The following is a 27,487-nucleotide window of genomic DNA, read 5'->3' as shown; positions in this document are numbered from 1 at the left end:
CCTATTTATAAGTATTATATCCAAACTAAAATAAATCCATTAACAATTTTTTGGAAGTTATGTCTCACTTATATGCAGGGGAAGAAAACCTGATTGATTCCACAATTCACTATTAGGTGACTGCACATTCTCCCTTCACCTCCCCCAGTTTTCCAGCTTAATGATACACATGTTTGACATACCAGTCACCCAAATTGCTGCAAGAGCACACATTGAGAAATACTCAGTATCAAGTAGCAACCAGTCATAAAATCCTGTGCCGTATCTGGTGTCATGCAATCTGAAGTGTTACTACAGTAGATTTCCACATGAAATTTTGGAGGATTTAATTGCAACAGAGTTAGGCATAGTACAGAAGTTTCTAAACACAGCTATGTACAGCCATTTCTCAATGAAAACTCTGAAACAAATATCTGATTTTTGTTTACACAGCCTGTGAGAAATTGCATATTTCCAGATCACCCCATGCTAGAGATGGCCCAAATTCTTGGTTGAACAGTGGTGTTTCGAATATAACCAACAGTGCAAGAAGTTGACAAACTGTCTGCTTGTTGTGAATACTCTGGGCAAATAACAATGACACATAGACCATGACGCACATTACGTGACAGAACTAAATCTGCTCTTAGCTCTTGCTAAACATAAAGAAAGGGAAATATTGCATATACACGCTAGACACCTGTAAGATGTCACAGGAAATCTGTCACTTGGTACTGTATTAGGCACCTGAAATGTTGGCATAAATGCCACAGCAAAGTGACGAAAGATACATTACTGAAATTTGATCCTCTGGCTGTGTGTGTGTCATTGTAACTCCTCCTCTGTAAATTTCCCTTTACTGTATCTTTCAATGGTCATGTGAATTTAACTAATCTGAAAACATAATTTAATGCCTTGCACAATCTTACCTCAAACAATGGAAAATCCAGGATGTAATAATGACAATATAAAAAAATGATAGATTGCTACTGATTATATAGAGGAGATGTTGAGTTGCAGACAGTCACAACAAAAAAGACTGTTAAACAAGTATTTTCGGCCAAATGACTTTCCTATGAAGTAGACAAAACACAAACACACACACACACACACACACACACACACACACACACACATGCGCGGGTGCACACACACGCACCCACGCACACACTCACACATGCACCCACGCACACACACACACACACACACACACACACACACACACACACACAGACAACACACACACACATGCCCACTGCCTCTGTCTGGCCTCAGTTGCAAGACACAGTGATTGTGTGTGTGTGGGTGGGTGTGTTGCCTACTTTAGAAAAAGGCCTTTTGGCCACAAACTAACATGTTTTGCAGTCTTTTTGTTGTGCCTGTCTGTGTTCAACATCCCTATATGGCGAATAGCAATCTATATAGAAGAGATGCTGAGTCACGATAGGCACAACAAAAAGATTCACACAATTATAGCTTTCGGCCATTAAGGCCTTTGTCAGCCACAGTTTGTGGCCAAAAAACAAGTGGACCACTCTGTTGCTGAACACACTGCTAAACATGATGTCCCTCATCTCAATGACTGCCTCACAGCCTGTGCCATATGGATCCTTCCCACCAAAACCAGCTTTTCTGAATTGCGCAGGTGGAAACTTTCTCTGCAATACATCCTACGTTCCCGTAAACCTCCTGGTCTCAACCTTTGTTAGTCACTGTCCTCACCCATCCAGCCCCTACCTGTTCCCATTCCAGCACTACACAGCCGTCATTTCACCTCCACACCCAGTCTTTTAATTTCTCTCCTTCCCGCTACTCCCCCCCCCCCCCCCTCCCCATCTTCTCTCCTGCCCTCCGTCTAGACTGCAGCACTTCACTGTCCAACACCCCCACCATACTATCCTTCCCCCTCCCCGCCCCAGCCTCTTCTTTACCACCACCCAGTCGCCACTCCCATCATGCACTGGTACTGCTGCTCACAGTGTGGTTTCAGTTATCTGAGACTGCAGACGTGTGTGCAAGTTGCGTTTGTGTGTGTGTGTGTGTGTGTGTGTGTGTGTGTGTGTGTCTGTGTGTGTGTGTCTATTGCTGACAAAGGCCTTAATGGCCGAAAGCAATAATTGTGTGAATCTTTTTGTTGTGCCTATCACAACTCAGCATCTCCACTATATGGTGAGTAGCAACTTTCCTTCTCTAATACTGTTACATTCCATCCAGGATTATCCTTTGTTTGAATAGCAATCTATCCTTTCCATATTATTTCACAATCTTATTACACATGCATAGAAGTATACAATATTTCTCAAATAAAGGATTGTTTACATTTCAAGGTAGTGCAGGAAAAAAAAATTGTTTCTGTTGCGATATTAACTGCTTACCTGGAAGACAACTGCAGCAAGAAGCTGTGGATGAGGTTGCTGAGGTGACAGAAATTCACCAACAACTTTTGTCAGTATTTCTGATGGTGGGAAGAAGTCTGTAAGTAAATTTGGAAGAACACCACAGAGAAGCTCAACTTCAAATGGATAACCCTTTTTAATCCTGAAATAACAAATCAAATTCTGTAATAGTAAGCAAAGATTAAGTTTCACAATATGTTCAACAAGCAACATAATATTTCAACAAGCAACATAATATTTCTTGGTATAGCTTGCTATTGGTGCTCACATCAAATTCACTGAATGGTACCATAAAATATATTTTTCCCCCGCAACTTTTACGTGTCTCATGAAGAGAGTATGAAATATTCTGTAGATCCATAACAGAATATGAACAACATTAGTGAGAACTCTACAATAGTACCGTTGTTTAACATCCTCTCTGTGTTACTGATCCTGATCTTCCACTTCAAAAACACAGAGAAAGGCTTGAAGACAACAGAATCTCTGCTCATTTCAGGGTCTACAGTGAATACATAATGCAGATATATAGACCAAATTCCAAAAACATAATCTTGGAAAATAAATCACCAGTACTGTTTCAATCATCTAACTCACAATAAATGGTGTGCCCAAACCACAATGACACAACGAGAGACACGAAACTCCTCTGCTTTGTGCCTTGCGATTTGACAGCCCACGCTGTGACCTACTTTAATTACTTTTATACAGTTTGCACTGTCATCAGGGTGTCTGCTGTAACATCATGGAATAATGTCAAGCATATATAGGATGTAGCACACCCTCATAAATGACAGGGAGTAGTCCAGTTTACTCTATAATTTAGTGCATGTAAGCCAATAACTAGATGTGGTCTGTAATGCCCGATAATTGGTTCTCTATACTGTAAAAAGTGCAGTGAAAAATATATGGTTAAGTTACTAAAAATCTTGTCATTCACCCACATTATTATTCTAATTACCAATCATACTTCAGTCATACTAGTTTTCCAACAACTTCGTGATGTCAGGTCATAGAAAATAAGTTGGAATAATGGCAAAGCACCACTGCTTTTAAGAATCATTTAATCTTGAATATCCAACTCACAGCAATTTGAAAACAGTGCTCAGGACCCTTATTCACTGCCTATGTAATATTCTAATTGCTGTGGCGATCCATCAACAGTCACCTGCACTACGTAATGATAACATGTGGGAGATTGGTTGAAATACGAGGACATATTATTGACACTATCCAATGCAACGCTCGAGAGCTTCAGTTACATTTATATTATTGTTAACATAAAATTATGAGGCAGATTTGGTGTCCAGTACTTACATGCAGGGAAACAAAATATTGAATAATGTATATAGAAGTACACGGCGTATCTAGCTTTTGGAAAAACTGGTTCCTTCCTTAGGCAGGAAAAACGGATACATCTGAGAAGGTTAAAAGACTCCAGGATGGGGGGGGGGGGCATTTGTTGTGAGGATCTGGGGACAGTCACTTCTGTGGATACAAAACCAGTGCTAAGCATTCTCCCCCCCCCCCCCCCCCCCACTCCCCCACGAGCCACTGACAAACATCTATTTGATCAGAGGTGGGTAATGGTGGGTAATCCTTTATACTTTCTTCTATAATCCACGAGTCATTTTAAATGGTGTGGCTGAGAGTAATTTTCACTGTATCTTATAATCACAAGAATAATTGTTTATGTGATTCAATACATTAAAAAACAAAGATGCTTTGACTTACCAAACGAGAAAGTGTTGGTAGATAGACACAATAAAAAACACACAAACACACACACACAAATTTCAAGCTATCACAATCCAAGGTTGCTTCATCTGGAAACAGGGAAGGAGAGGGAAAGATGAAAGGATGTGGGTTTCAAGGGAGAGGGTAAGGAGTCATTTCAATCCCGGGAGCGGAAAGACTTACCTCAGGGGGAAAAAAGGACAGGTATACACTCGCACACACACACATATCCATCCACACATATACAGACACAGGCAGACCTATGTAAAGGCAAAGAGGTTGGGCAGAGATGTCAGTCGAGGCGGAAGTACAGAGGCAAAGATATTGTTGAACGACAAGTGACGTACGAGGGGCGACAAATTGAAATTAGCAGAGGTTGAGGCCTGGTGGGTAACGGGAAGAGAGGATATACTGAAGGGCAAGTTCCCATCTCCGGAGTTCTGACAGGTTGGCGTCAGTGGGAAATATCCAGATAACCTGGACGGTCTAACACTGTGCCACGATGTGCTGGCCGTGCACCAAGGCATGTTTAGCCACAGGGTGATCCTCATTACCAACAAACACTGTCTGCCTCTGCCCGTTCATGCGAATGGACAGTTTGTTGCTGGTCATTCCCATATAGAAGGCTTCACAGTGTAGGCAGGTCAGTTGGTAAATCATGTGGGTGCTTTCACACGTGGCTCTGCCTTTGATCGTGTACACCTTCCGGGTTACAGGAGTGGAGTAGGTGGTAGTGGGAGGGTGCATGGGACAAGTTTTACACCGGGGGTGGTTACAAGGGTAGGAGCCAGAGGGTAGGGAAGGTGGTTTGGGGATTTCATAGGGATGAACCAAGAGGTTACGAAGGTTAGGTGGACGGTGGAAAGACACTCTTGGTGGAGTGGGGAGGATTTCATGAAGGATGGATCTCATTTCAGGGCAGGATTTGAGGAAGTCATATCCCTGCTGGAGAGCTACATTCAGAGTCTGATCCAGTCCCGGAAAGTATCCTGTCACAAGTGGGGCACTTTTGGGGTTCTTCTGTGGGAGGTTCTGGGTTTGAGGGAATGAGGAAATGGCTCTGATTATTTGCTTCTGTACCAGGTCGGGAGGGTAGTTGCGGGATGCGAAGGCTGTATTCAGGTTATTGGTGTAGTGGTTCAGGGATTCAGGACTGGAGCAGATTCGTTTGCCACGAAGACCTAAGCTGTAGGGAAGGGACCGTTTGATATGGAATGGGTGGCAGCTGTCATAATGGAGGTACTGTTGCTTGTTGGTGGGTTTGATGTGGACGGATGTGTGAAGCTGGCCACTGGGCAGATGGAGGTCAACGTCGAGGAAAATGGCATGGGATTTGGAGTAGGACCAGGTGAATCTGATGGAACCAAAGGACTTGAGGTTGGAGAGGAAATTCTGGAGTTCTTCTTCACTGTGAGTCCAGATCATGAAGATGTCATCAATAAATCTGTACCAAACTTTGGGTTGGCAGGCCTGGGAACCAAGGCGGCTTCCTCTAAGCGACCTATAAATAGGTTGGTGTACGAGGGGGCCATCCTGGTACCCATGGCTGTTCCCTTTAATTTTTGGTATGTCTGGCCTTCAAAAGTGAAGAAGTTGTGAGTTAGGATGAAGCTGGCTAAGGTAATGAGGAAAGAGGTTTTAGGTAGGGTGGCAGGTGATCAGCGTGAAAGGAAGTGCTCCATCGCAGCGAGGCCCTGGACGTGTGGAATATTTGTGTATAAGGAAGTGGCATCAATGGTTACAAGGATGGTTTCCGGGGGTAACAGACTGGGTAAGGATTCCAGGCGTTTGAGAAGGTGGTTGGTGTCTTTGATGAATGATGGGAGACTGCACATAATGGGTTGAAGGTGTTGATCTACGTAGGCAGAGATACGTTCTGTGGGGGCATAGTAACCAACTACAATGGGGCGGCCGGGATGTTTGGGTTTGTGAATTTTAGGAAGTAGGTAGAAGGTAGGGGTGCGGGGTGTCGATGGGGTCAGGAGGTTGATGGAGTCAGGTGAAAGGTTTTGCAGGGGCCCTAAGATTCTGAGGATTCCTTGAAGCTCCGCCTGGACATCAGGAATGGGATTACCTTGGCAAACTTTGTATGTAGTGTTGTCTGAAAGCTGACGCAGTCCCTCAGCCACATACTCCCAACGATCAAGTACCACGTTTGTGGAACCCTTGTCAGCTAGAAGAATGACAATGGATCGGTTAGCCTTCAGATCACAGATAGCCGGGCGCCAGCTGTGGTGATGTTGGGAGTAGGATTAAGGTTTTTCAAGAAAGATGGAGAGGCAAGGCTGGAAGTGAGAAATTCCTGGAAGGTTTGGAGAGGGTGATTTTGAGGAAGAGGAGGTGGGTCCCGCTGTGGTGGAGGACAGTACTGTTCCAGGCAGGGTTAAATTTGGATAGTGCCTTGGGGAGTTGAATCATTAGGCGTAGGATTAGGAATATTTTTCTTCGTGACAAAGTGTTATTTCCAGCAGAGACTACGAGTGTAGGACAGTAAATCTTTGACGAGGGCTGTTTGGTTGAATCTGGGAGTGGGGCTGAAGGTGAGGCCTTTGAATAGGACAGAGGTTTCGGATTGGGAGAGAGGTTTGGAGGAAAGGTTAACTACTGAATTGGGGTGTTGTGGTTCCAGATTGTGTTGACTAGAATTTTGAGGTTTTGGGGAGTGTGGAGCTGGAAGTGGGAGATTGAGTAGATGGGAGAGACTGGGTCTGAGTGCAATGAGAGGAGGTTGAGGTTTGTTGGAAAGGTTGTGGAGGGTGAGTGAGTTGCCTTTCTGGAGGTGGGAAACCAGGAGATTGGACAGTTTTTTGAGGTGGAGTGTGGCATGCTGTTCTAACTTGTGGTTGGCCTGTAGGAGGATGCTCTGAACAGCTGGTGTGGATGTGAGAGAGGAAAGATTGAGGACTTTGATTAGGGAGACGAGTTGATGGGGGTGCTCACTGGCTGAGTTTATGTGTAGGTGAAGGATTAGGTGGGTGAGGGCTATGGATTGTTCGGTTCGGAACTGGTATAGGGACTGATGGAAAGAAGGGTTACAGCCAGAGATGGGAACTTTAAGTGTGAGGCCTTTGGGGGTAATGCCAAATGTCAGACAAGCCTGAGTAAATAAAATATGGGAGCGTAATCTAGCTAGGGGGAAGGCATGCTTGCTGAGGGAATGTAAATAAAACTTAATGGGGTCGTTGTGGGGATGTTGTGAGGGTGACATGGTATTAGAAGGTGGAAAGTGTAACATGAGGATAAAGTGAAAATAAAAATGTATGGGGAGAGATAAAGGTGAATTCTGTACAAATAATAAACTGAATAAGAAAATTGTGATCATGAGAATATTTTATACAGACAGCAGAATATCGCTGAAAACAGTTTCTTAACATTTGGTAAGTACATTTTCCTGAGATTGTAGGTGTTAATTCAGGTTTATCACTGTCTGTATGTCTCGTCAAGCACCTCTGGCCTTAGCAGGATGACTGACATGTGAGGTTTATGCCATCCCTATTTCCAGGATGTTTTTATTCCAACTTGGGTGAAAATATATTGAAATCAATTGCTTGGAAAATTCAGACAACGTGGTATGCCCAGCTGCTTTTGCAGTATTAGCACCTTACACGTTAAACACAGATAAACAAAAAGTAACATGGACTTTTGAAGTCCAGCTTCTTATAAGTAATATGGACTTTGGAAGTCCAACTTCTTATACTATATTTTATTTTGAAACTAGAAACTGCACTGCTGTGTAATAAAAAGAAAGTTCCGAGTTGAAACATTACTTAAATAACTTCAAACAGAATATATTAAGGCTATCTATATTAAGGCTATCAAATACATAACAAATAAATAAATATGAAAAACAGAGAGTAGATACCCAATTAAAATCAAGTAGAGGGCAGGGAAGAAATTCAGATATAGCCTTACCTTAAAATAGAAAATTAAAAACAATATTATATGTATAGAGGGGATCTAAGACAAAACAGCAAAAGTTGTTTTAACAAATAGACAAAAGATATTCCACAGAAATCATTAAAGTGTACACATCAACATGTTCACAAGTGATAAATAGGTAGAAAACCTCTAAAAGAGATACAGAAACTGATGAATGATAGTAAATCCCACCACAAGATGATATCAGTAGATAAGTAAAACTTGATGAAAAGCTGGAAAAAATATCATCAGTCAATCAATTGGAGGAGTAAAAACAACCACTCATTGCAAACATGCTGCTTCCATCCCACATGATAACTGTGTTCTGGCCCGAACTGGCTGAGTTGACGATCATGTGTGTGTGTGAGGTGTGCTTGTTTGTGTGAACGAATGGTGTGTGTTTCTCTTTTTCTGAAAACGGCTGGGCCAAAAGCTTTGCGTAAGTGTCTTTTAAATGTGCCTGTTTGCAACTTAATGTGTCATCTTTATGGTAAGTAGCAGGCTATCTTTTCCTACATTGTTGATATACCTACCTGGAGTTTCCACTGTCTCATTTCACTGTATAAATGAGTCACTCAGCAGTCAATAGGCATATAAAAAAGACCAAAAACACGGCTAAGCTTTCAGACTATGTCCTTTGTTCGAGCTAAGTAATACAGAACATACATACAGATGCAAAGCTACACTTTCCTCACTGACTACACTGTTTAGCACTGCAGCTCAACTGGGATCAGAGGTTGTGTCAGATGTGTCTCCTGACATTACATGGATCTATGGTTTCTGGGAGAGTGAAATAAAAGAAACACATGAAATTAAAATATTGAAAACTACTCAATAGAAAATGTGGTTTGCAGCTCCATATAGCAAGGATTCGGCCATCATGAGGTTAAAGTGGACACAGGCGATGTGGAACCTAAATACTGCTTTGATTGGTGATGGACTATGCACATTTGATGTTACAGTCAGTATCTTGACCAAACAAGTATAAGACCATTAACGACACTGCAGTCAGTTAGCAATTGAACATATCTGAAAGCTCACAGGAATTTCATCACTTGACACAGCTGAAAACCCAAAAGATTCTGTCAATTCATATGGCCAGAAGATCAGATACTGTATAGTTTTCAGTAAATGCAGTTAAGCTTCAACAATAAAAGTAAGTAAGAGCTTTACAGGATAACTTTAAAGTAGGCATAAAAATCATTAATAATATGAGTGATGGTTGCTCAGTAACTGATGTAAGAATGCTTACTGGAGCTACTGGAAGAGACAGGAAAATAATGTAAATAATCCACTACAGCTTAAAAGGAACAATGATGTACATAATTACAATACCAGAAGCAAAAATGACATTCATTACATGGGTTGCATATGTTTAGCTGGGTATGGATGACAGGTGCAACAAGGAGGCCTTTGCTGGATTTGAAAAGATAAGAAAAGATTGAGATGATGGCCAAATGGAAGGTGGGTAAATGACATTACTAAAATAGAGGATTAATAGCGCTGTGTATAGATGAAGACTGCAATGCAGGGAAAGGATGACAAAAAACATTTGTGAAGTGGTAAATGTCCAGTGACTGTCAATGCTCATGCCATAATGATGTCACATGCTCCATAGTTTCCTTACCTATACAAATAGTGGAATGTTTTTCCTTTTTGAGCTGCAACTTGTACTTTAGTGATCATACATTGGAAAGTTGTTCTAAGAAATATCTCTCATTTTGTTGAATTGCAGATGGGATTACTACCATACTTTGCATACCATCACTGAACACCGTCTTACGGTATAATCTTCAGTAGCAGTGCAGCTAGGCTAAACAAATTTGAGTAAAGTTGATAACTGAACATTTCTCAAAAGCCCTTTCAGGGACCTAGGGATTCTTACAAATACATGCTGATATGTATACTTCCTAATCACACTGGTGAATAAGAACTAGAGTGAATTTATGATGAACTACGTAATTCACAATTGCAATTCTAGAATTTTTGTTTGGAAAACTGTACAACTGACAATCGCAGTGCTAGAATATATGTAATGACATCATCTCAAGAAACAGTGGTTATGGCCATCACTAGCCATCATCAAAACTACTCAAGCAGTATCAGTCTTATGAAAAGGAAAGTTGCCACTCACCATATAGCGGAGATGCTGAGTTGCAGATAGACACAACAAAAAGACTGTCACAAATAAAGCTTTTGGCCAATAAGGCCTTTGTCAAAAATGGACAAAAAACACACACACACACACACACACACACACACACACACGTGCAAATGCAACTCACCCACACATGAATGCAGTCGCAGTCTCAGGCAACTGAGGCCACACTACGAGCAGCAGCACCAGTGCATAATGAGAGTGGTGACTGGGTGGGGGTAAGGAGGAGGCTGGGGCAGGGAGGGTGAGGGATACAGATGGTAGGGTAGGGGTGGTGAACAGTGAAATGCTGCAGGTTTAACAGAGAGCAGGCAAGAGGTGGGGGGCAGTAGTGGAAAAGGAGAGAAGTAAAATGACTCTGTGCAATGGTGGAATGACAGCTGTGAAGTGCTGGAATGGGAACAGGGAAGGGGCTGGATGGGTAAGGGCAAGGTAGACGCCAGGAGGGTTACAGGAACGTTGGATATATTGAAGGGAAAGTTCCGCCCATCTGTGCAAGTCAGAAAAGCTTGTGTTGATGGGAAGGATCCATATGGCGCAGGCTGTGAAGCAGTCATTGAAATGAAGGATATCATGTTTGGCAGCGTGCTCAGCAATAGGGTGCTCCACTTGTTTCTTAGCCACAGTTTGTCGGTGGCCATTCATGTGGACACACAGCTTGTTGGTTGTCATGCACACGTAGAATGCAGCACTGTGTTTCAGCTTAGCTTGTAGATCACATCACGGGTTTGATGGGATAGCTGATGTTTGTGACCGGACTGGAGCAGGTGGTGGGAGGATGTATGGGACAAGCCTTGCATCTAAGTCTATTACAGGAGTATGAGCCATGAGGTAAGGGGTTGGGAGCAGGGGTTGCAGAGGGATGGACGAGTATATTGGGTACTTTCGGTGGATGGCAGAATACCAGTGTGGGAGCGGTGGGAAGGATAGTGGGCAGGACATTTCTCATTTCAGGGCACAACAAGAGGTAGTTGAAACCCTGGCGGAGAATGTTATTCAGTTGCTCCAGCCCTGGGTGGTACTGAGTTATGAGGGGAATGCTCCTCTGGGGCCGCACACTGGGATTTTGGGAAGCGGTGGCAAACTGGAAAGATAAGGCACAGGAGATTTGCTTTTGTTGGGAGGGTAATTACGGTCTGTGAAGGCTTCATTGAGACCCTCAGTATATTTCGAGAGGGACTGCTGATTACTGCAGATATGACAGTCATGGGTGCGTAGGCTGTATGAAAGGGACTTCTTGATATGGAATGGGTGGCAGCTGTCGAAGTGGAGGTATTGCTGGTCGTTAGTAGGTTTGATATGGATTGGGGTACTGACGTAGCCATCTCTGAGGTGGAGGTCAACATCTAGGAAGGTAGTTTGCTGGGTTGAGTAGGACCAGTGAAGCAAATGGGGGAGAAGTTGAGGTTCTGGAGGAATGTGGACAGGATGCTCTCACCCTTGATCCAGATTTGAAAGGTCATCAATGAATCTGAACCAGGTGAGGGGTTTAGGATCCTGAGTGTTTAGGAAGGATTACTCCAGATGTCCCATGAATGTGTTCGCATAGGATGGTGCCATGTACCCATAGCCATACCCCAGATTTGTTTGTACGTAATGCCTCCAAAGGAGAAGTAATTGTGGGTTAGGATACAGTTGGTCATGGCGACTAGGAAGGACGTTGTTGGTTTGGAATCCATTGGGCATTGGGAAAGGTAGTGTTCAATAGTGTTAAGACCATGGGCATTGGGGACATTAGTGTAAAGGGAGGTGGCATAAATAGTGACAAGCAGCGTACCGTGTGATAAAGGGACAGGAACTGTGGAGATCCGGTTGAGGAAATGGTTGGTATTTTTTATATAGGAGGGTAGGCTCTGAGTAATAGGTTGAAGGTGTTGATCTATGAAAGCAGAGGTTCTCTCACTGGGGCACCGTAACTAACCACATTGGGGCGTCCTGAGTGGTTGCGTTTATGGACTTTAGGAAGCCTGTAGAAGGTAGGTGTGCGGGGAGTGTTAGGCATGGGCAGAGAGATGGACTCTGGGAAGAGCTTAAGGATTTGAGGAGCAAATGGAGATCCTGTTGGATTTCTGGAATGGGGTCACTGTGGCAAGGTTTGTAGGTGGAAGTATCTGAAAGCTGGGAGAGTCCTTCTGCCAGGTAATCCTTCTGGTTCAAAACAACAGTTGTGGAGCTTTTGCCTGCAGGTAGGATTATAAGGTTGGAATCAGTTTTTAGATTGTGGACTGTGGTTCTTTCTGCAGATGTAAGGGTAGTTTGCGTGCTGAGGGATTTTGGGAATGATGGTGAGGCAATATTCTGAGTTTAAGAAATTCTGGAAAGTTAACAGGGGATGATTATCCCCACTATCTGGCTGCTTCTCCCGTCATGACCTGCTGCTCACAGTCTGGCCTCAGCAGCCAGGTGTTGTCTAATACTGAAGAAGGCCTTTTGGCCAAAAGTTTACTTGTTATCAGTTCTTTTGTTGTGTGTGTCTGCGACTCATTATCATCACTATATGGCGAGTAGTAATGTATCCATAACATAATACTGTCATTAAACCACCAATTTTGTAGAGACAGTCTGAAAGATAACATTATTTTGCTTCTAATTATCCATCTCCTAGAAAGAAAAATCATGAAAAAGTGCCAATTCAGTTAAAATGGCGGAAGTGTGGAAACATTTTGAGCAAGGTAAAAAATTTAACTATATGTAACTTACTATTAATAAGGTATGTGCAGGGTGTCTAATGTAAGCCATCTAATCAATGCATGGGCTTTCACTCAAAACAAGATGAGTACATTGGTGGTCTGTGACAGAACCATTACAAACGTGTATATCCTAGAGCAAGTGCTTTGGCATGCAATGCGGAAACAGGTTGAATGTATTAGAAGTCTATCTGGGAAATACATAATCATGACGAAACTACATTAATAAACAAAAATGCTATTTAAATATGTGAAGAGGAGATTCAGATTCAACATTCTCAAAAGAGAACATAATACAATCATTGAAATTTCTAGAGTAAAAATGGAACACCAATGTAATTAAATAAATCACAGGTGTCTCCAGTCATCTACTGCAAACTTAAGCCTCTGTGAAGAAAAGATTCTAAACAATTAAATACAGTGTCAGCTGAATACACATACAGTTTACAAGAGTCTTACTTTTTTTCAAGGTAAGAGGGAAGGCAGCACTGGTCAAAAATTTTTAATTTGTTTATTGAAGGGCGATTTCAGTTGCTGTGTGCCTATCTTCCATGGAGCTATATCCAAGTCATGATGACTCATTGTATATATAATAGCACATGGTACCACTTAGTATTACAGATAACAAACATCAATTAAACTTTATTGATGGTTGTAATCTGTTTTGTCAAGTGGTGCTATGTGCTATTATATTTACAATGAGTCATCATGACTTGGCTATAATTGCATTGAAGATAGTACACAGTAGCTGAAATCAATATGCAATAAACAGGTTAAAATTTTATGACTGATGGTGCCCTTCCACCAATCTTTAATCTTGAATCTCATTAATATGGTTGTGGAGCTTGATGCTCCTACTGGAAACAAACTTGAAGTCTTAATTTATTCCATTGTTCTCTTTCTTTAAATGCAAGTAGTAATCTTCATAGGTGCATTAACATAACAAATAAGTATTATTATTATTATTATTATTATTATTAATCATGTATCATTCAAAACCAATCCATTTTACATATATCCAGCAGTAGCAACTATTGAAGTTAAGAGACATAATAATGACACATTTTGCTGAATATGTCTTTCAAATTCTAAAGGTGGCAGGGGTAAAACGCAGGGAGAGAACGGCTATTTATAATTTGTACAGAAACCAGACAGTGGTTATAAAAGTTGAGGGGCATGAAAGGGAAGCAGTGGCTCAAAAGGAAGAGAGACAAGGTTGTAGCCTATTCCCGATATTATTCAATCTGTATGTTGGGCAAGCAGTAAAGGAAACAAAAGAAAAATTTGGAGTAGTAATTAAAATCCAGGGAGAAGAAATAAAAACTTTGAGGTTTGCCGATGACATTGTAGTTCTGTCAGAGTGAGCAAAGGACATGGAAGAGCAGCTGAACGGAATGGACAGTGTCTTGAGAGTGGAATATAAGACGAAAATTGACAAAAGCAAAACAAGGATAATGGAATGTAGACAAATTAAATCAGAAGATGCTGAGGGAATTAGATTAGGAAATGAGACAATGCAGTAGATGAGTTTTGCTATTTGGGAAGCAAAATAACTGATGATGGTCAAAGTAGAGAGGATATAAAATGTAGACTGGCAATGGCAAGAAAAGCGTTTCTGAAGAAGAGAAATTTGTTATCGTGGGGTACAGATTTAAGTGTCAGGAAAGCCTTTCTGAAAGTATTTGTGTGGAGTGTACAGAAGTGGAATATGGACGACTTCTGTAAAACTTTGCCAGTGTTGGTGATTTTGCGTTATTTTAAATTTGGCATCTTTTTTCGCTGCTTCTGCAACAGCAATCTGACCCAATTTGTGTTCCATGGGGGATCAGTATCATCACTTATTAATTTATGTGGTATATATCTCTCAATTGCTGTCGATAGTATCTCTTTGAAATCATCCCACAACTTTTCTACGCTTACATGATCAAACTGTAAGGAGTGAAGACTCTCTCTTAAAATGGTGTTAAGAGCATTTTTATCAGATTTTTTTAAATAGATAAACATTGCATTTCTTTTTGATGGTTGTAGGTGTTACAGTAGCAACTGCCTTATGGTTGCTAATCCCTGCATTCATCATGATACCCACTATTAGTCCTGGATTATTTGTTGCTAAGAGGTCAAGTATGCTTTCGCAACCATTTACGCTTCGAGTGGGCTCATAAACTAATTGTTCAAAATAATATTCTGAGAAAGCATTCAGTACTATTTCGGATGACGTTTTATGCCTGCCGCCAGCTTTAAACGTATAATTTTTCCAGCATATCGAGGGTAGATTGAAGTCACCATCAACTATAACTGAATGAGTGGAGTAACCTATTTGAAATAAGACTCAAGTTTTCTTTGAACTGTTCAGCAACTATATCTTCTGAGTCGGGGGCAGTAAAACGATCCAATTAATAGTTTAGTCCGATTATCCAGTATAACTTCTACTCATACTATTTCGCAGGAAATAATTACTTCAATTTCACTACAAAGCAAACTACTTCTGACAGCAATAAATACTCCTACTGTATTTAATCTATCCATTCTGAATACTGTTAGATAGATTGAAAAATTTCGGCTGAACTTATTTTCCACTTTAGCCAGCTTTCTGTACTTGTAACTATTTAAGTTTAAGTGCTTTCTATTAGGGCTTGGAGCTCTGGTTCTTTCCCAACACAGCTACGACGATTTATAATACCAATCGCTTCTACAACTAGCTTACTGTGTTGTACCTGTCCCCTTATAGATGGATGCCCTTTCTGTGGTTCCCTGACACCCTCTAACCTAAAGAAACTGACTAGTCCCTTGCACACAGCCCCCACTACCTGTGTAGCCACTTCCTGTGTGTAGTGGACTCCTGACCTATTAATCGGAACCCGGAAACCCACCACCTGGTGGGGCAAGTCAAGGAATCTGCAGCCTACATGGTCACAGAACTGCCTGAGCCTCTGATTCAGACCCTCCACTTGGCTCTGCACCAAAGGACCACAGTCAGTTCTATCGATTATGCTCTGCCTTAATCTCGCAAGCAAGACTGGCAGTCTTTACCATTTCCACTAGCCGCCCGAAACCAGAGAGAACCTCCTTTGATCCAAAGCAACACACGTCATTGGTGCTGACATGAGCCAAATCCTGCAGTTGGCTGCACCATGTACTCTTCATGACAATCAGAAGCACCCTTTCCACATTCGAAATGACTCCCCCCGGTATGTACATATGTTCATAGAGTGCACAATGGCTCCCTTCCCCTCCTTGGCACCCATGTTCCTAAGGGCTCCAATATGCGCCTAACGTTGGTGCTCCCAACTACTAGCAAATTCACCCTCTGTGAATGCCAAAATCTTGCAGGCCAAGAAGCCTCCTCTGGAATAAGTAAGAGTGATTTCAGGTCTGCCACAGGGGAGTGTCGTAGGACTGTTGCTATTCACAATATACATAAATGACCTTGTGGATAACATCGGAAGTTCACTGAGGCTTTTTGCGGATGATGCTGTGGTATATTGAGAGGTTGTAACAATAGAAAATTGTACCGAAATGCAGGAGGATCTGCAGCGAATTGACGCATGGTGCAGGGAATGGTAACTGAATCTCAATGTAGACAAGTGTAATGTGCTGCGAATGCATAGAAAGAAAGATCCCTTATCATTTAGTTACAATATAGCAGGTCAGCAACTGGAAGCAGTTAATACCATAAATTATCTGGGAGTAGGCATTAGGAGCGATTTAAAAGAGAATGATCATATAAAGTTGATCGTCAGTAAAGCAGATGCCAGACTGAGATTCATTGGAAGAATCCTAAGGCAAAGCAATCCGAAAACAAAGGAAGTAAGTTACAGTACACTTGTTCGCCCACTGCTTGAATACTGCTCACCAGTGTGGGATCCGTACCAGATAGGGTTGATAGAAGAGATAGAGAAGATCCAACAGAGAGCAGCGCACTTCGTTACAGCATCATTTAGTAATCGCGAAAGCGTTACGGAGATGATAGATAAACTCCAGTGGAAAACTCTGCAGGAGATATGCTCAGCAGCTCGGCACGGGCTTTTGTTGAAGTTTCGAGAACATACCTTCACCAAGGAGTCAAGCAGTATATTGCTCCCTCCTACATATATCTCGCAAAGAGACCATGAGGATAAAATCAGAGAGATTAGAGCCCACACAGAGGCATACCGACAATCCTTCTTTCCACGAACAATACGAGGCTGGGATAGAAGGAATAAACGATAGAGGTACTCAAGGTGCCCTCCGCTACACACCGTCAGGTGGCTTGCGGAGTATGGATGTAGATGTAGAATAGGGTGGATGACTGCATCCAGCTCAGAGACATGGTCAGCCACAGATAATGCCTGAAACGTGTTCGTCAAACGAACCAGGGAGGCCATACGATAGGCCCCTCAGAAAGTTTTTCGCTGAATGTCAGACTTTGGGATGATCTTCCACTCAACCACGCGTGAGGGGTCAACCTCAGTGCAGGCAGTACCTGGGGCTGCCACAGCAGTGGACCAATCGGGGGACACGTGGGACGTGCTCGATGTCCCTCGCATCCCCATGTCCGACCCCCCAGAGTGACGCCCCTTTGCAGCAGCCTCAAGCTGCGTGACGGAAGCCAACACAGCATAGAGCTGTGAGCGAAGGATCACCAACTCAGCTGGCATCTCTACACACCAATCAGAGTTCCATTTCATTCAACTCTTGTTCCAAGTGATTTGTCATCTTTGACAGAATTACAATGTCATCATCAAAACTGAAAGACTTGATTTCTTCTCTCTGACCTTTAATTCCCATTCCATATTTTTTTCTCGGTTCCCTTTGCTCAATTGAAAATTGAATATCATGGGGGTTAGACTATAACCTTGTCTGACTCCCTTCTCAATTACTGGCTCCCTTTTGAGTTCTTTGAATCTTATAAAGACAGTCTGATGTGTGTACAAGTTTTAGATAATGTTTCACTCCCAGTATTTTATCTATGATAACTTCAGAATTTCAAATAATATGTTCCAGTCAACACTGACACTTTTTTCCCATTCATTCTACAAATGCTACAATTGTATGTTTGTTTTTCTATCTGTTTCTACAATAAGTTGTAGGGTCAGTATTGCCTTGTGTGTTCCTATATTTTTCTGGACCAAAACTTATTTTTCCCCTGAGGGGGTCTGAATTAAGATGAATTAAATTCAGTAATTTTCTCACAAGTTTTAGGGGAATGTATAGATAAGCAAGTGTATGCACAACTAATTTTATTGTAATTTTAATAATAACTAGAGGTCATTTATATGTAGATGATATCCTATAGATGTTCAAATATCTTTTTTGTATTTTTGTTATTTGTCTGAGGTGCTCCTTGGACAACATGCGCCAGATGGAGTCCAACAGCAGGAATCCCTACGTCACAGCAGGTGTTTATCAAAATTCAGAAATAGAAGAAATATCTTATTCACTAAACTGGACTGGATAGGTAAAAGGTATACCATTAAGCAGCGACAAGGGAAAACACATTTACAAGCTTTCAGAAGCATTGGATCCTTTTTCTAGCAGATGTCTCAACATTCCAATGAGAACAACCCTACAGAGTTTATGTAACTTTGTCTTCCCCATCTGCTTCCTTGGTTCTTGTGACGTAGTTTCTTTCGTGTCAACATTTATTCTCGTTCTCAGTAACTATTCCTTTCTTCACTCCCTTTTAGTTTTTGATCAGCTTACCACCCCCCCCCCCCACCCCCCCCCCCCCCCCCCACCCCAAACTCTACCACATACAATGTGCACTTAGCTTTCCATTCTTATTAATTCATACCCGATGTTTTCTCAATAATTTCTGTCTTGTCTATTACCCTATCTTGCATCTTTAAGCTCCCAGGTTTTCAAATCTCATTACATTGGTCAGTCCTTACTTCTCTTCCTGTACAGTAAGTCTCCCCTGAATTGGGGTTTTGGGTGACTTCCCAAACTTTAATACAATCTGTCAGAAGAAGGAATCACTGGTTTTGAAAGGTTCCAGATTTGAATTCCTTTATATGTGTTTTCTCCTGCTGCCATTCGGTGAGTAGATTTATTATCCATTGATATATTATTCACTAAACAACTATTCATGTTGATTTTAATACTGAAAATGTTGAAAAACGAAGCTGCAGCAATTTGAGGGTAAAAAAAGGTGAATAAGGGTGGATTTTAATGGATATTACACAGTTTTTGTAGTATTTTGAAAATTTGGAAAGGGGAAGAAACATTTTGAAAATCAATTACTAATAATTTTTAGTTTTTATTTTGATGCTCTGGTTGCCTTTCACATCACTTTGACTCCTATGAGACACTCCATTCTTTATTAAATAACTCATGTTATTATCTTTCAGCCATGACTTAGTGAACTGATGGTTGAATGATACTAACTGCTGTCAACAACTGCCTTCTTTGGTCTTGACGTCTGAGGTATATTCCAACTCTCTCATATATCCACATCATGATAATGAAAATTCCGATATAAAAACAATGAACAAAAATGAAAATATGGATAACTAAATATGCCGTATCTATTTATTTACCTATTCAATTGTGAAGTTAAGTGTGTGTGTGTGTGTGTGTGTGTGTGTGTGTGTGTGTGTGTGAGAGAGAGAGAGAGAGAGAGAGAGAGAGAGAGAGAGAGAGAGAGAGAGTGTGTGTGTGGTCTATGGACAACATATTTCTGACCTGTAGGTAAATTGCTGCTCATTCTAGTTGTTATTTTTGGTGGAGATTAACAAATACAAAAAGACATTAAATGTTTGTTGTTTGACTCTCACCTGTCAAAGAGGGCTGATGTTTTCTCCATTGCTTGAATTAACAATTCTGGATCACTGTCCTTATTAGTTTGGCTTGAGGTTGTATCCTTTCCCAGTTCCTGGCGATCATACTTATCTAGATTTTTTTGTAAAGCAGAAAAGATATAAAAAATTACATAACAATTATAAAATGTATTTAAACTGTTATATCTACACATTTGATTAAATTAAGAAAATTTAATCCTCCCACAGTAAAGTGACAATCAAAAAGCTAATGTCAGATCATGGAGCACATAAAAATGAATTTCTCAATCATAAGAGCAGTATAAACTGCTCAATACCGAGTGCCTTCACCTCACAGTGAACAATAAGTAACAAATTTGTTTTGAAACACGGCTTTGGCATTCATACTGCTTGACTGCACCAGCACAATCAGTTCTAGTCCACATGGTTTTATTATTACATACTGTTGTTGCTCTTTATACTGATGATATTAATATTAATTAAAAATTGCATGTGATGTATTTATAGGTGTCTCAGCATAGTGGGCATCAGTCAAATGGCAATGGTTGCTGATCTTGTTTACTGCTGTTGTATTACAAAATATGTAAGACACTACCGGAGCATCAGAGACCAGAATACATTGCGTTTATATTTCAAGTATTGAAGCACAAAGTAACACGGAAGTCAACACTTGCTGTTTTATGTACCTAAAAAAGTCATAGTTGCATCAGCAATATATATTTCTATACTCACAACCAGATCCAATCTTCATTTCATTATGTTCAGGTATGTTAAAATCAAACAATGGAAAGTCCAGGATGGAATGAAACTATTATGAAAGAGATAATTATTACTGATCATTTAGCAGAGATGCTGAGTCACAGATAGACACAACAAAAACACTAAAGACTGTCACAAAATAAGCTTTATGCCAAAAAGGCCTTCGTCAAAAATAGATGACACACACACACACACACACACACACACACACACACACACACACACAGTTGCCTCTCCTATCATGCACAGCTGCTGCTTGTAGTGTAACTTCAGCTGCTGGAAATTGCGTCACTTATAACAGCTTACATGGCAATGTTAAAACTGCAGTATCACAAAGCATAAAATTCATCCTACGTGACTACTGTTAAGTGATAAAATTTTACTACATGAAAGTAGTGACATAGGATGAATTTTATGCTATGTGATGCCAGTTTTGATATTGCCATGTAACCTGTTACAGATGACTTTATGATACCTGATGATGATGAACTGAAAACTGAAACCAGCTGTGAATAAAGACATATTTATTAGCAGCTCTTCATCTTGAAACTATCATCTTTTTTACAAAATACTATCTGTGTGGTGCAACCTTCACAAAGTACACTGATGAGCCAAAATAATTATGATCACATGCTTAATAGCTTGTTTGTCCATCTTTGGAACGAAATACTTCACTGATTCTGCATATCAGCGATCCAACAGTTTGTTGGTAGGTCTGTGGCATTATAGTGTGTTTAAAATAAGCTGAGACTTTTGACAGTTCAGTATGGAGCAAGTGGTGGGAAGCATAGTTGCCAGCATAAGCTAGGCATGTCAGCAGGTGACCACAGTATAATGGTAGGCTCACTTGACTGTGTGTTGCAATCTTTCTCAATTGCTGTTTAAAGAAACCAATAGGTATAAACTCTCATTCTTGCACATCTTAAAGTTTAATTAGTCCACTGCATGATGAAATGCCTATCATATCATTAAAGACCATAGTTATTGTGATATTTTGTTAGTAGGTAACTACTGCTAGAAATTCTTAGTTTGCAGTGAAAAATACGTGTTGCTATGAATTTGTGTTTGGTGCATGTTAGGTTACCTGTTGCTGTGTATTAAATGAAGATAATACATTGAATCATTCTTTAAACTTGGAGCAATATCACTGTCTGTTCTCAAGAATATGGAATGGCAAATGAGAGCACGCAAAGACAAGTGTGTTTTGCCATATGATTAATATTTAAAACTCCATATCTACTGCGACATTCAAGCGACTACAGATTTTTTCAATGAAATAATGTAACTATTGAGAGCCATCGATAGCTGGTGAAACTATAACTGCTGTTGGTTTTGTAACAATGTAAGTGAAGAAGTTACACCTTTATTTTTATACTGAGAATGAGGCGTTTCATAAACTACTGATCTGACTTGCTTTCAGTTGTTAGTTTAACAATACATTATTTCAGGATTCTGTCACAATTTCAAATGCATTAGAATATTAATGACATGTATTTTGCTAAACTCTAATGTTTTTTTGACAAAAGAAGCAGATTTTAACATAGCAACAATAGAAGCTATGTATTCCTGAAAACTCTTCATGGTCCTTCATGAATCAGTGTCTTCTCAACTATCTTCTTGGTACAGCTGACAACTCAAAACGAGCCCTGTTGCATTAAATTTTGAGTAGCTTCTTTTGTCAGTATTCCAACCTCAGTGAGCATAAAATTCTTGCTGTTTTTTGTCACATTACTTTTCATCTAGGCCCATATATTCTCTGTCGGATTTAAATGAGCATGACACGGAAGAAGCCTGATTAAATTATGACCTTTACCATTAGCCTGTTCATCGAAATGGTAGCGTGAAGTTTTGGCTTGTACAGCAGTAAAAGTTCCATTAACTCCAACTTATACATGCTAGGTTCAATTTTATCTCATGGAACATTTCTTTGTAGCCAGAGCAAAATATCTGCTTTCCTCCACTCCACTGTTAGAGCTTTATGCATCACAACAGAGTGATGTGGTGTTTCGTCCATTACTAACGTCAAATTCTGAGGAATGTTTTGCGGCAGAATGTTTTCTTCCCAGCTGGCAAATGAGTTCTTGGAGAACACTTCTACTGCAAATCATGTATTCAGATGTACTGCACGGTTGTTATTAAATCAATGCCAACACAAAACAGTTCTTCACAGTACCTGATGACTACAGAACACTTTAATGCCAGAAAATATGACTTTATAACGAAAACTGACAAACATTGTTGCATCTAATGTGTGACATCAAGTGGTACCGTTTATTCATGGTGTGGCAACAGGGGCATGTTTCCAGCAGAACCATTGGCGGCGTGGTACAGAAAGCCGTCTCACCATTGGTGTTACCTGGGGAATGGCATCGTGTCCCACTCCGGTCAGTCAAATGTCGAAAGTCGCAACTAATTTTAAATGCACTATAGACGTCTACAAACAGGTCATGTAACTCATGTAAATATCGGGCTGCTGCTTACACAGTGATGGTGCCTGAAAGCAACCCAGATGGGTTTCATAGATTTACATCAGACAAGTTTGGTGGCCAAGACATCAACGTGAGTACACTATAATGATCAGCCTGCAAACCACCGTAGCATGGTTCTGGCTCCGAGACATGGACAGTTATATTGCTGAAAGATGACATCACTGTCGGAGATGGCATCAAACATGAAGGGATGCAGGTGATTCGCAGCTGTCCGTGTCTCTTTGATTATAACCACAGGTACCATGCAAGCATAGGAGAATGTCTCACATAGCATAATCCTGCTCCCAGCAGCCTCCATCTGTGGCAGGAGGCAACCATTGACCTAGTGTAGCAAAAATATGGTTTATCCAAAGAGCCAACAAGTTTCCATGGATCGATGGTCGAATCCCAGTGGTCTAGCATCCATTGCAATCATAACTGACGATGTCATTGGGGTCAACATGTGAACATGTAGGGATGGTCTGCTGCGGAGCTCCATGTTCAATAATGTATGATGAATGGTGTGCTCCGAAACACATGTGTGCGCCAGCACTGTGTTCTTTTGACAGAGGTGCCAAAGATCACCATCTAACCTACTTCACAGAGCAGGCACTCCTTCGAACCCCACATACTGTGAAGATTCGTGGACCGTCCAACCACTCAGTGCCTAGTGGTAGTTTCACAACCTTTCTACCTCTTTCAGTAAATGCTGATGACAATAGCATGGGAACATTCACCATTTTTTAAATACTTATTCACAGGCTCTGCCTAATAATAATCTGCCCTTTGTCAGAGTCACTTATCTCGATGGATTTCCCCATTTGCAGCCCATATCTTCACTAGGGTGATACCCCAGCTGTGTCTGCTCCACTTACATACATTTTTTACCACGTCATGTGCTTGCAACGCTACTAGGTGGCATCCAATGTTGCAGTGGGTAATGGTCATAATGTTTCGGCTGATCAGTGTATGTTGTCTCAAAGTAAGTAGTAGCAATGGTCAGCTACAATAATAATAATAATAATAATAATAATAATAATAATATAGAGCAGCTCTTATACACAACACTTTAAAATTTTCAATAATTTTTTTGGGCTACCCCCAAGTTTGGTTTGTTTCCATGAACAAATGAGCTGTGTGTAATATCAGCTCTGTAACATAAGAGGAAGGAATGGCCCTGTGCCATTATAATCAGAAAAATCAGAGAACAAGAAAACGACGAACTTTGTAAAATATTATTTCTGTATGATAAATATCTTCATTACCTAATGTGGACATGTTGCTTAGCTCACTCACTTTAACCTTCAAGTGTGTACAAAGTGCACCACCCACAAATAACATTTTCTTGTACCATTCCACTGTTGCTTTACAATTGTGGCTTCAGCTAACACAGTGATAATTGTGCTATGAGCAGTGGTAATATGAAATAAACAATAAGCTAGTTGAAAAAAAATTTACGATCCATACAGGTAAGGGGCCCTGATTCCGAGCTAGTGGCACAATCCCACAGTGAGTCAGTTGACTATGAGACAATTAGTAATTGAATATGCTTTCAGCTGGGATCTGATGGAACTGGTCCATTTAATACTTCAAGTGCGTCGTTACTGTGGAATAACACTTAACACAGCAACATAGTGATATAACGAAAGTCTGCTTGCTTACACAGTAATTTTGCTCACGTAAGTTTACCATACCGTACCATTGTTTAATTAAAACAAGATTAAACTGTAATTTTGCTCATACATTTTTACCTTGGTAACACAAAAACAGCAATCCTTTACAGATGTACGAAGTACACCATGCACACGTTTGTGTTATGAAAATCAGCACTCCTGTTCGAGGATTAACTGAGTGTGCACACATTTCATAGCTAGAAATGGTCAGGTGATGTGATGTGTCAGTACCTCCAAGTCAGGTAGATAGGTAGAGAGAGAGAGAGAGAGAGAGAGAGAGAGAGAGAGAGAGAGCCAATCTATTACTTTTGATTGCCAAATCTGGATTACCCCAGTACTCTTTCACTTACAATTACAAGGGGTGTAAGTATAATAGCTTCAGTTAATTAACTGGAGATAATTTATTCATTCAGGTATCAGTCACATGAAATAACTAGAAGCAAACTGCCATATGTGAAACAAATGTGCATCAATGTTTCACATGATCCGTAGGGGAACTAAAGATTTACTTGGAACAAACAAGAATGCCCACACTAAATTTGTGAAATAGCATAACAAAATTAGAAGCTTTTGTCAACAATGAAGGCCTCTAGAAAAATTAGCTGGACAACAGTTGAAGGTTCATACATGAAGATTTTGTCAGTGCACCTAGTTATATGTAACTTGGTATTTATGTACTTACAACATAAATTTTACACACAAACATATTTGAAAGTAAAAGGAAAATGAATCTACTCCACATAAAAACTGTTAATTTTACATATCATTAGGTCTTTTAACTTACTATGGTAAAATATGGGCAAAGTTGTCTATGAAACTTTCACTGAATAGGGTTTTCAGTGTGTTAATGGATTAGTTTATAAAACAACAGTGTTAACTACAAGCACTTTAGAGGTAGGTGTGTGTGTGTGTGTGTGTGTGTGTGTGTGTGTGTGTGTGTGTGTGCGCGCGCGCGCGCGCGTGTGCAAGGTTTTTTTTTTTAATTGACAACTTTTTAGAAAAAGACCTCTTGTAGTGACCCTTATTCTCCAAGAAGATGAGGTATTTATTGCTCCATGGCTTTTTGAAGCCAAAACACAGTACTCTTTCAAAACAGTATAAATATCAGGTTCTCGATCATCATGTCTCTTAAATGTATTTATTCAAACTGAAAAATTTGTGCATCTGTTTTGTGTATTGTCATGTTTGATCCTAATTTCTCTTCTCATTCAAAAATGGAAATGGTGAAGGTACCATGAAGCAGAATAATCAGACAAAAATGTTGGAAGTGTTCAAATAAGAATCAATCAAATCCCAGTAATTATCCATAATGGGACTGAACAATTTCTAGTTTATTAGAAGTTCCTCTCCTTGCCAAATTTTACACAATGGAGAAGTTCCTCAAGGTAGATACTTCATAGTAGTGGCACAAAGATGAAGGCTGCATCAATGCACCTAGTTATTTAACTGAATTCCGTGAATGATTGACCTGAAGGATGTGTAAAACTCATGAATGACTACAATAAATAATTTACATACAACTAGAAACAGAAGTAGTATGTACTTCAGGTTGTATCAAAATATTTTTGTAAGTTAGTTTCCGGGGCACAAAGAGTGATTTTTTCCAAAGAAAAAGAATTTTTAAAAGAATGCATGATTTTCTTATCAAAATGCCTTACAAAAATGGTAACTTCATGGACTGTATTATCCGGGTTAAGAGCCACCCTAAAGCATAGCACTCTTAAAAACCTAGAGCACAGATCAAGCAAACCATTTTACCATTATACAATGCATCCTGCCCAAGCCAATAAGTTTTTGATGCCTGTTACATTTCATTTAATTAGACTCATTCCTGTAGAAGAGACATATTAGAGCCCTGACTTTCTGTAAACCATAAATTGCAGCAATATCCAAATAATACTGCAGTCTACAATGTGATAACAACGAACAAAGTTTTGCAGTACATTCCTAATCTCTGGCAGATGATTCTACGCAGACACACACCAACTTTGAATCATAATCATGTTATGCATGTCTGGGTAACATAATGTTAGTGCATGACAAGTACTTGCTGAAGTTACTGACTGTTCAAACAACTGTCCGCCTAAGACGTATTTTCCTTCTTAAGTCAATAAGTAATGACAAATAACAATTTCATGTACTATTTTATTGGCTCTGAGCACTATGGGACTCAACTGCTGAGGTCATCAGTCCCCCAGAACTTAGAACTAGTTAAACCTAACTAACCTAAGGACATCACAAACATCCATGCCCGAGGCAGGATTCGAACCTGCGACCGTAGCGGTCTTGCGGTTCCAGACTGCAGCGCCTTTAACCGCACGGCCACTTCGGCCGGCTACTATTTTATTTCTTACATATGCAGTGAGTAAACATATTAATACAAAACCATTACGGTTTTCATGGCTACTTGTCGACAAATTGCCTGTCGGCTTCTGTCTCAGTTTCTTGCGACAATATTTGTTCGATGATGTTGCTGATGTTTTACCATCACAAGTGACTCAAATTATCAATGTTTCATCCTCTACCAGTAATGAAGGATGAATATTTGACAATGCTGGTCACTTGGCTTGGTGAAATGTAAGAAAAAATCATCACACAAACACCAGCTGAAGAGCCCAAGACAGAAGAAAACAGACAATTTGCAAGGATATTAATGTTAGTATATACAAACCTTTCAGACACACAAGCAAGCACATATCATGCACACATGTCCACCAACTCCAGCGTATCAGGCCAGTATGCAATTATCACGTAGGATGCAAGCAGCAATCTGAAGGGAGCAGAGAAGGGAAAGGGACAGTAATGTACGGGTGGGGAGAGAAATGGACGACGTCTAGTGAAGTGTGGAGAGACCAACAGGTGCAGCATCAGAAGGTTGCGGTGCCAGGGAGGTGAGGAAAAATGGATCGAATGGGTGGTTACATTGGCACAGGATGGCAAATAAACAGGGTGGG

The 27,487-nt window shown here is 40.5% G+C and overlaps 1 protein-coding gene across 1 annotated transcript in view; it reads right to left on the bottom strand.

Annotated features, from left to right (window-relative positions):
- The window catches only part of LOC126473149 (huntingtin), a 516,516-nt gene that overhangs the window by 9,054 nt on the left and 479,975 nt on the right, over positions 1–27,487 (bottom strand). Inside the window, exons 49-50 of the mRNA XM_050100007.1 lie at positions 19,631–19,745; positions 2,355–2,517 (exon numbers count right to left, since the gene is read on the bottom strand). Coding sequence (XP_049955964.1) covers positions 2,355–2,517; positions 19,631–19,745 — 278 coding nt within the window. The remainder of the gene's footprint in view (positions 1–2,354; positions 2,518–19,630; positions 19,746–27,487) is intronic.

This window comes from Schistocerca serialis, chromosome 4, assembly GCF_023864345.2.
Source record: "Schistocerca serialis cubense isolate TAMUIC-IGC-003099 chromosome 4, iqSchSeri2.2, whole genome shotgun sequence".
Taxonomy (NCBI): Eukaryota; Metazoa; Arthropoda; class Insecta; order Orthoptera; family Acrididae; genus Schistocerca; species Schistocerca serialis.
This window is presented reverse-complemented; position numbering and strand designations above follow the sequence as displayed.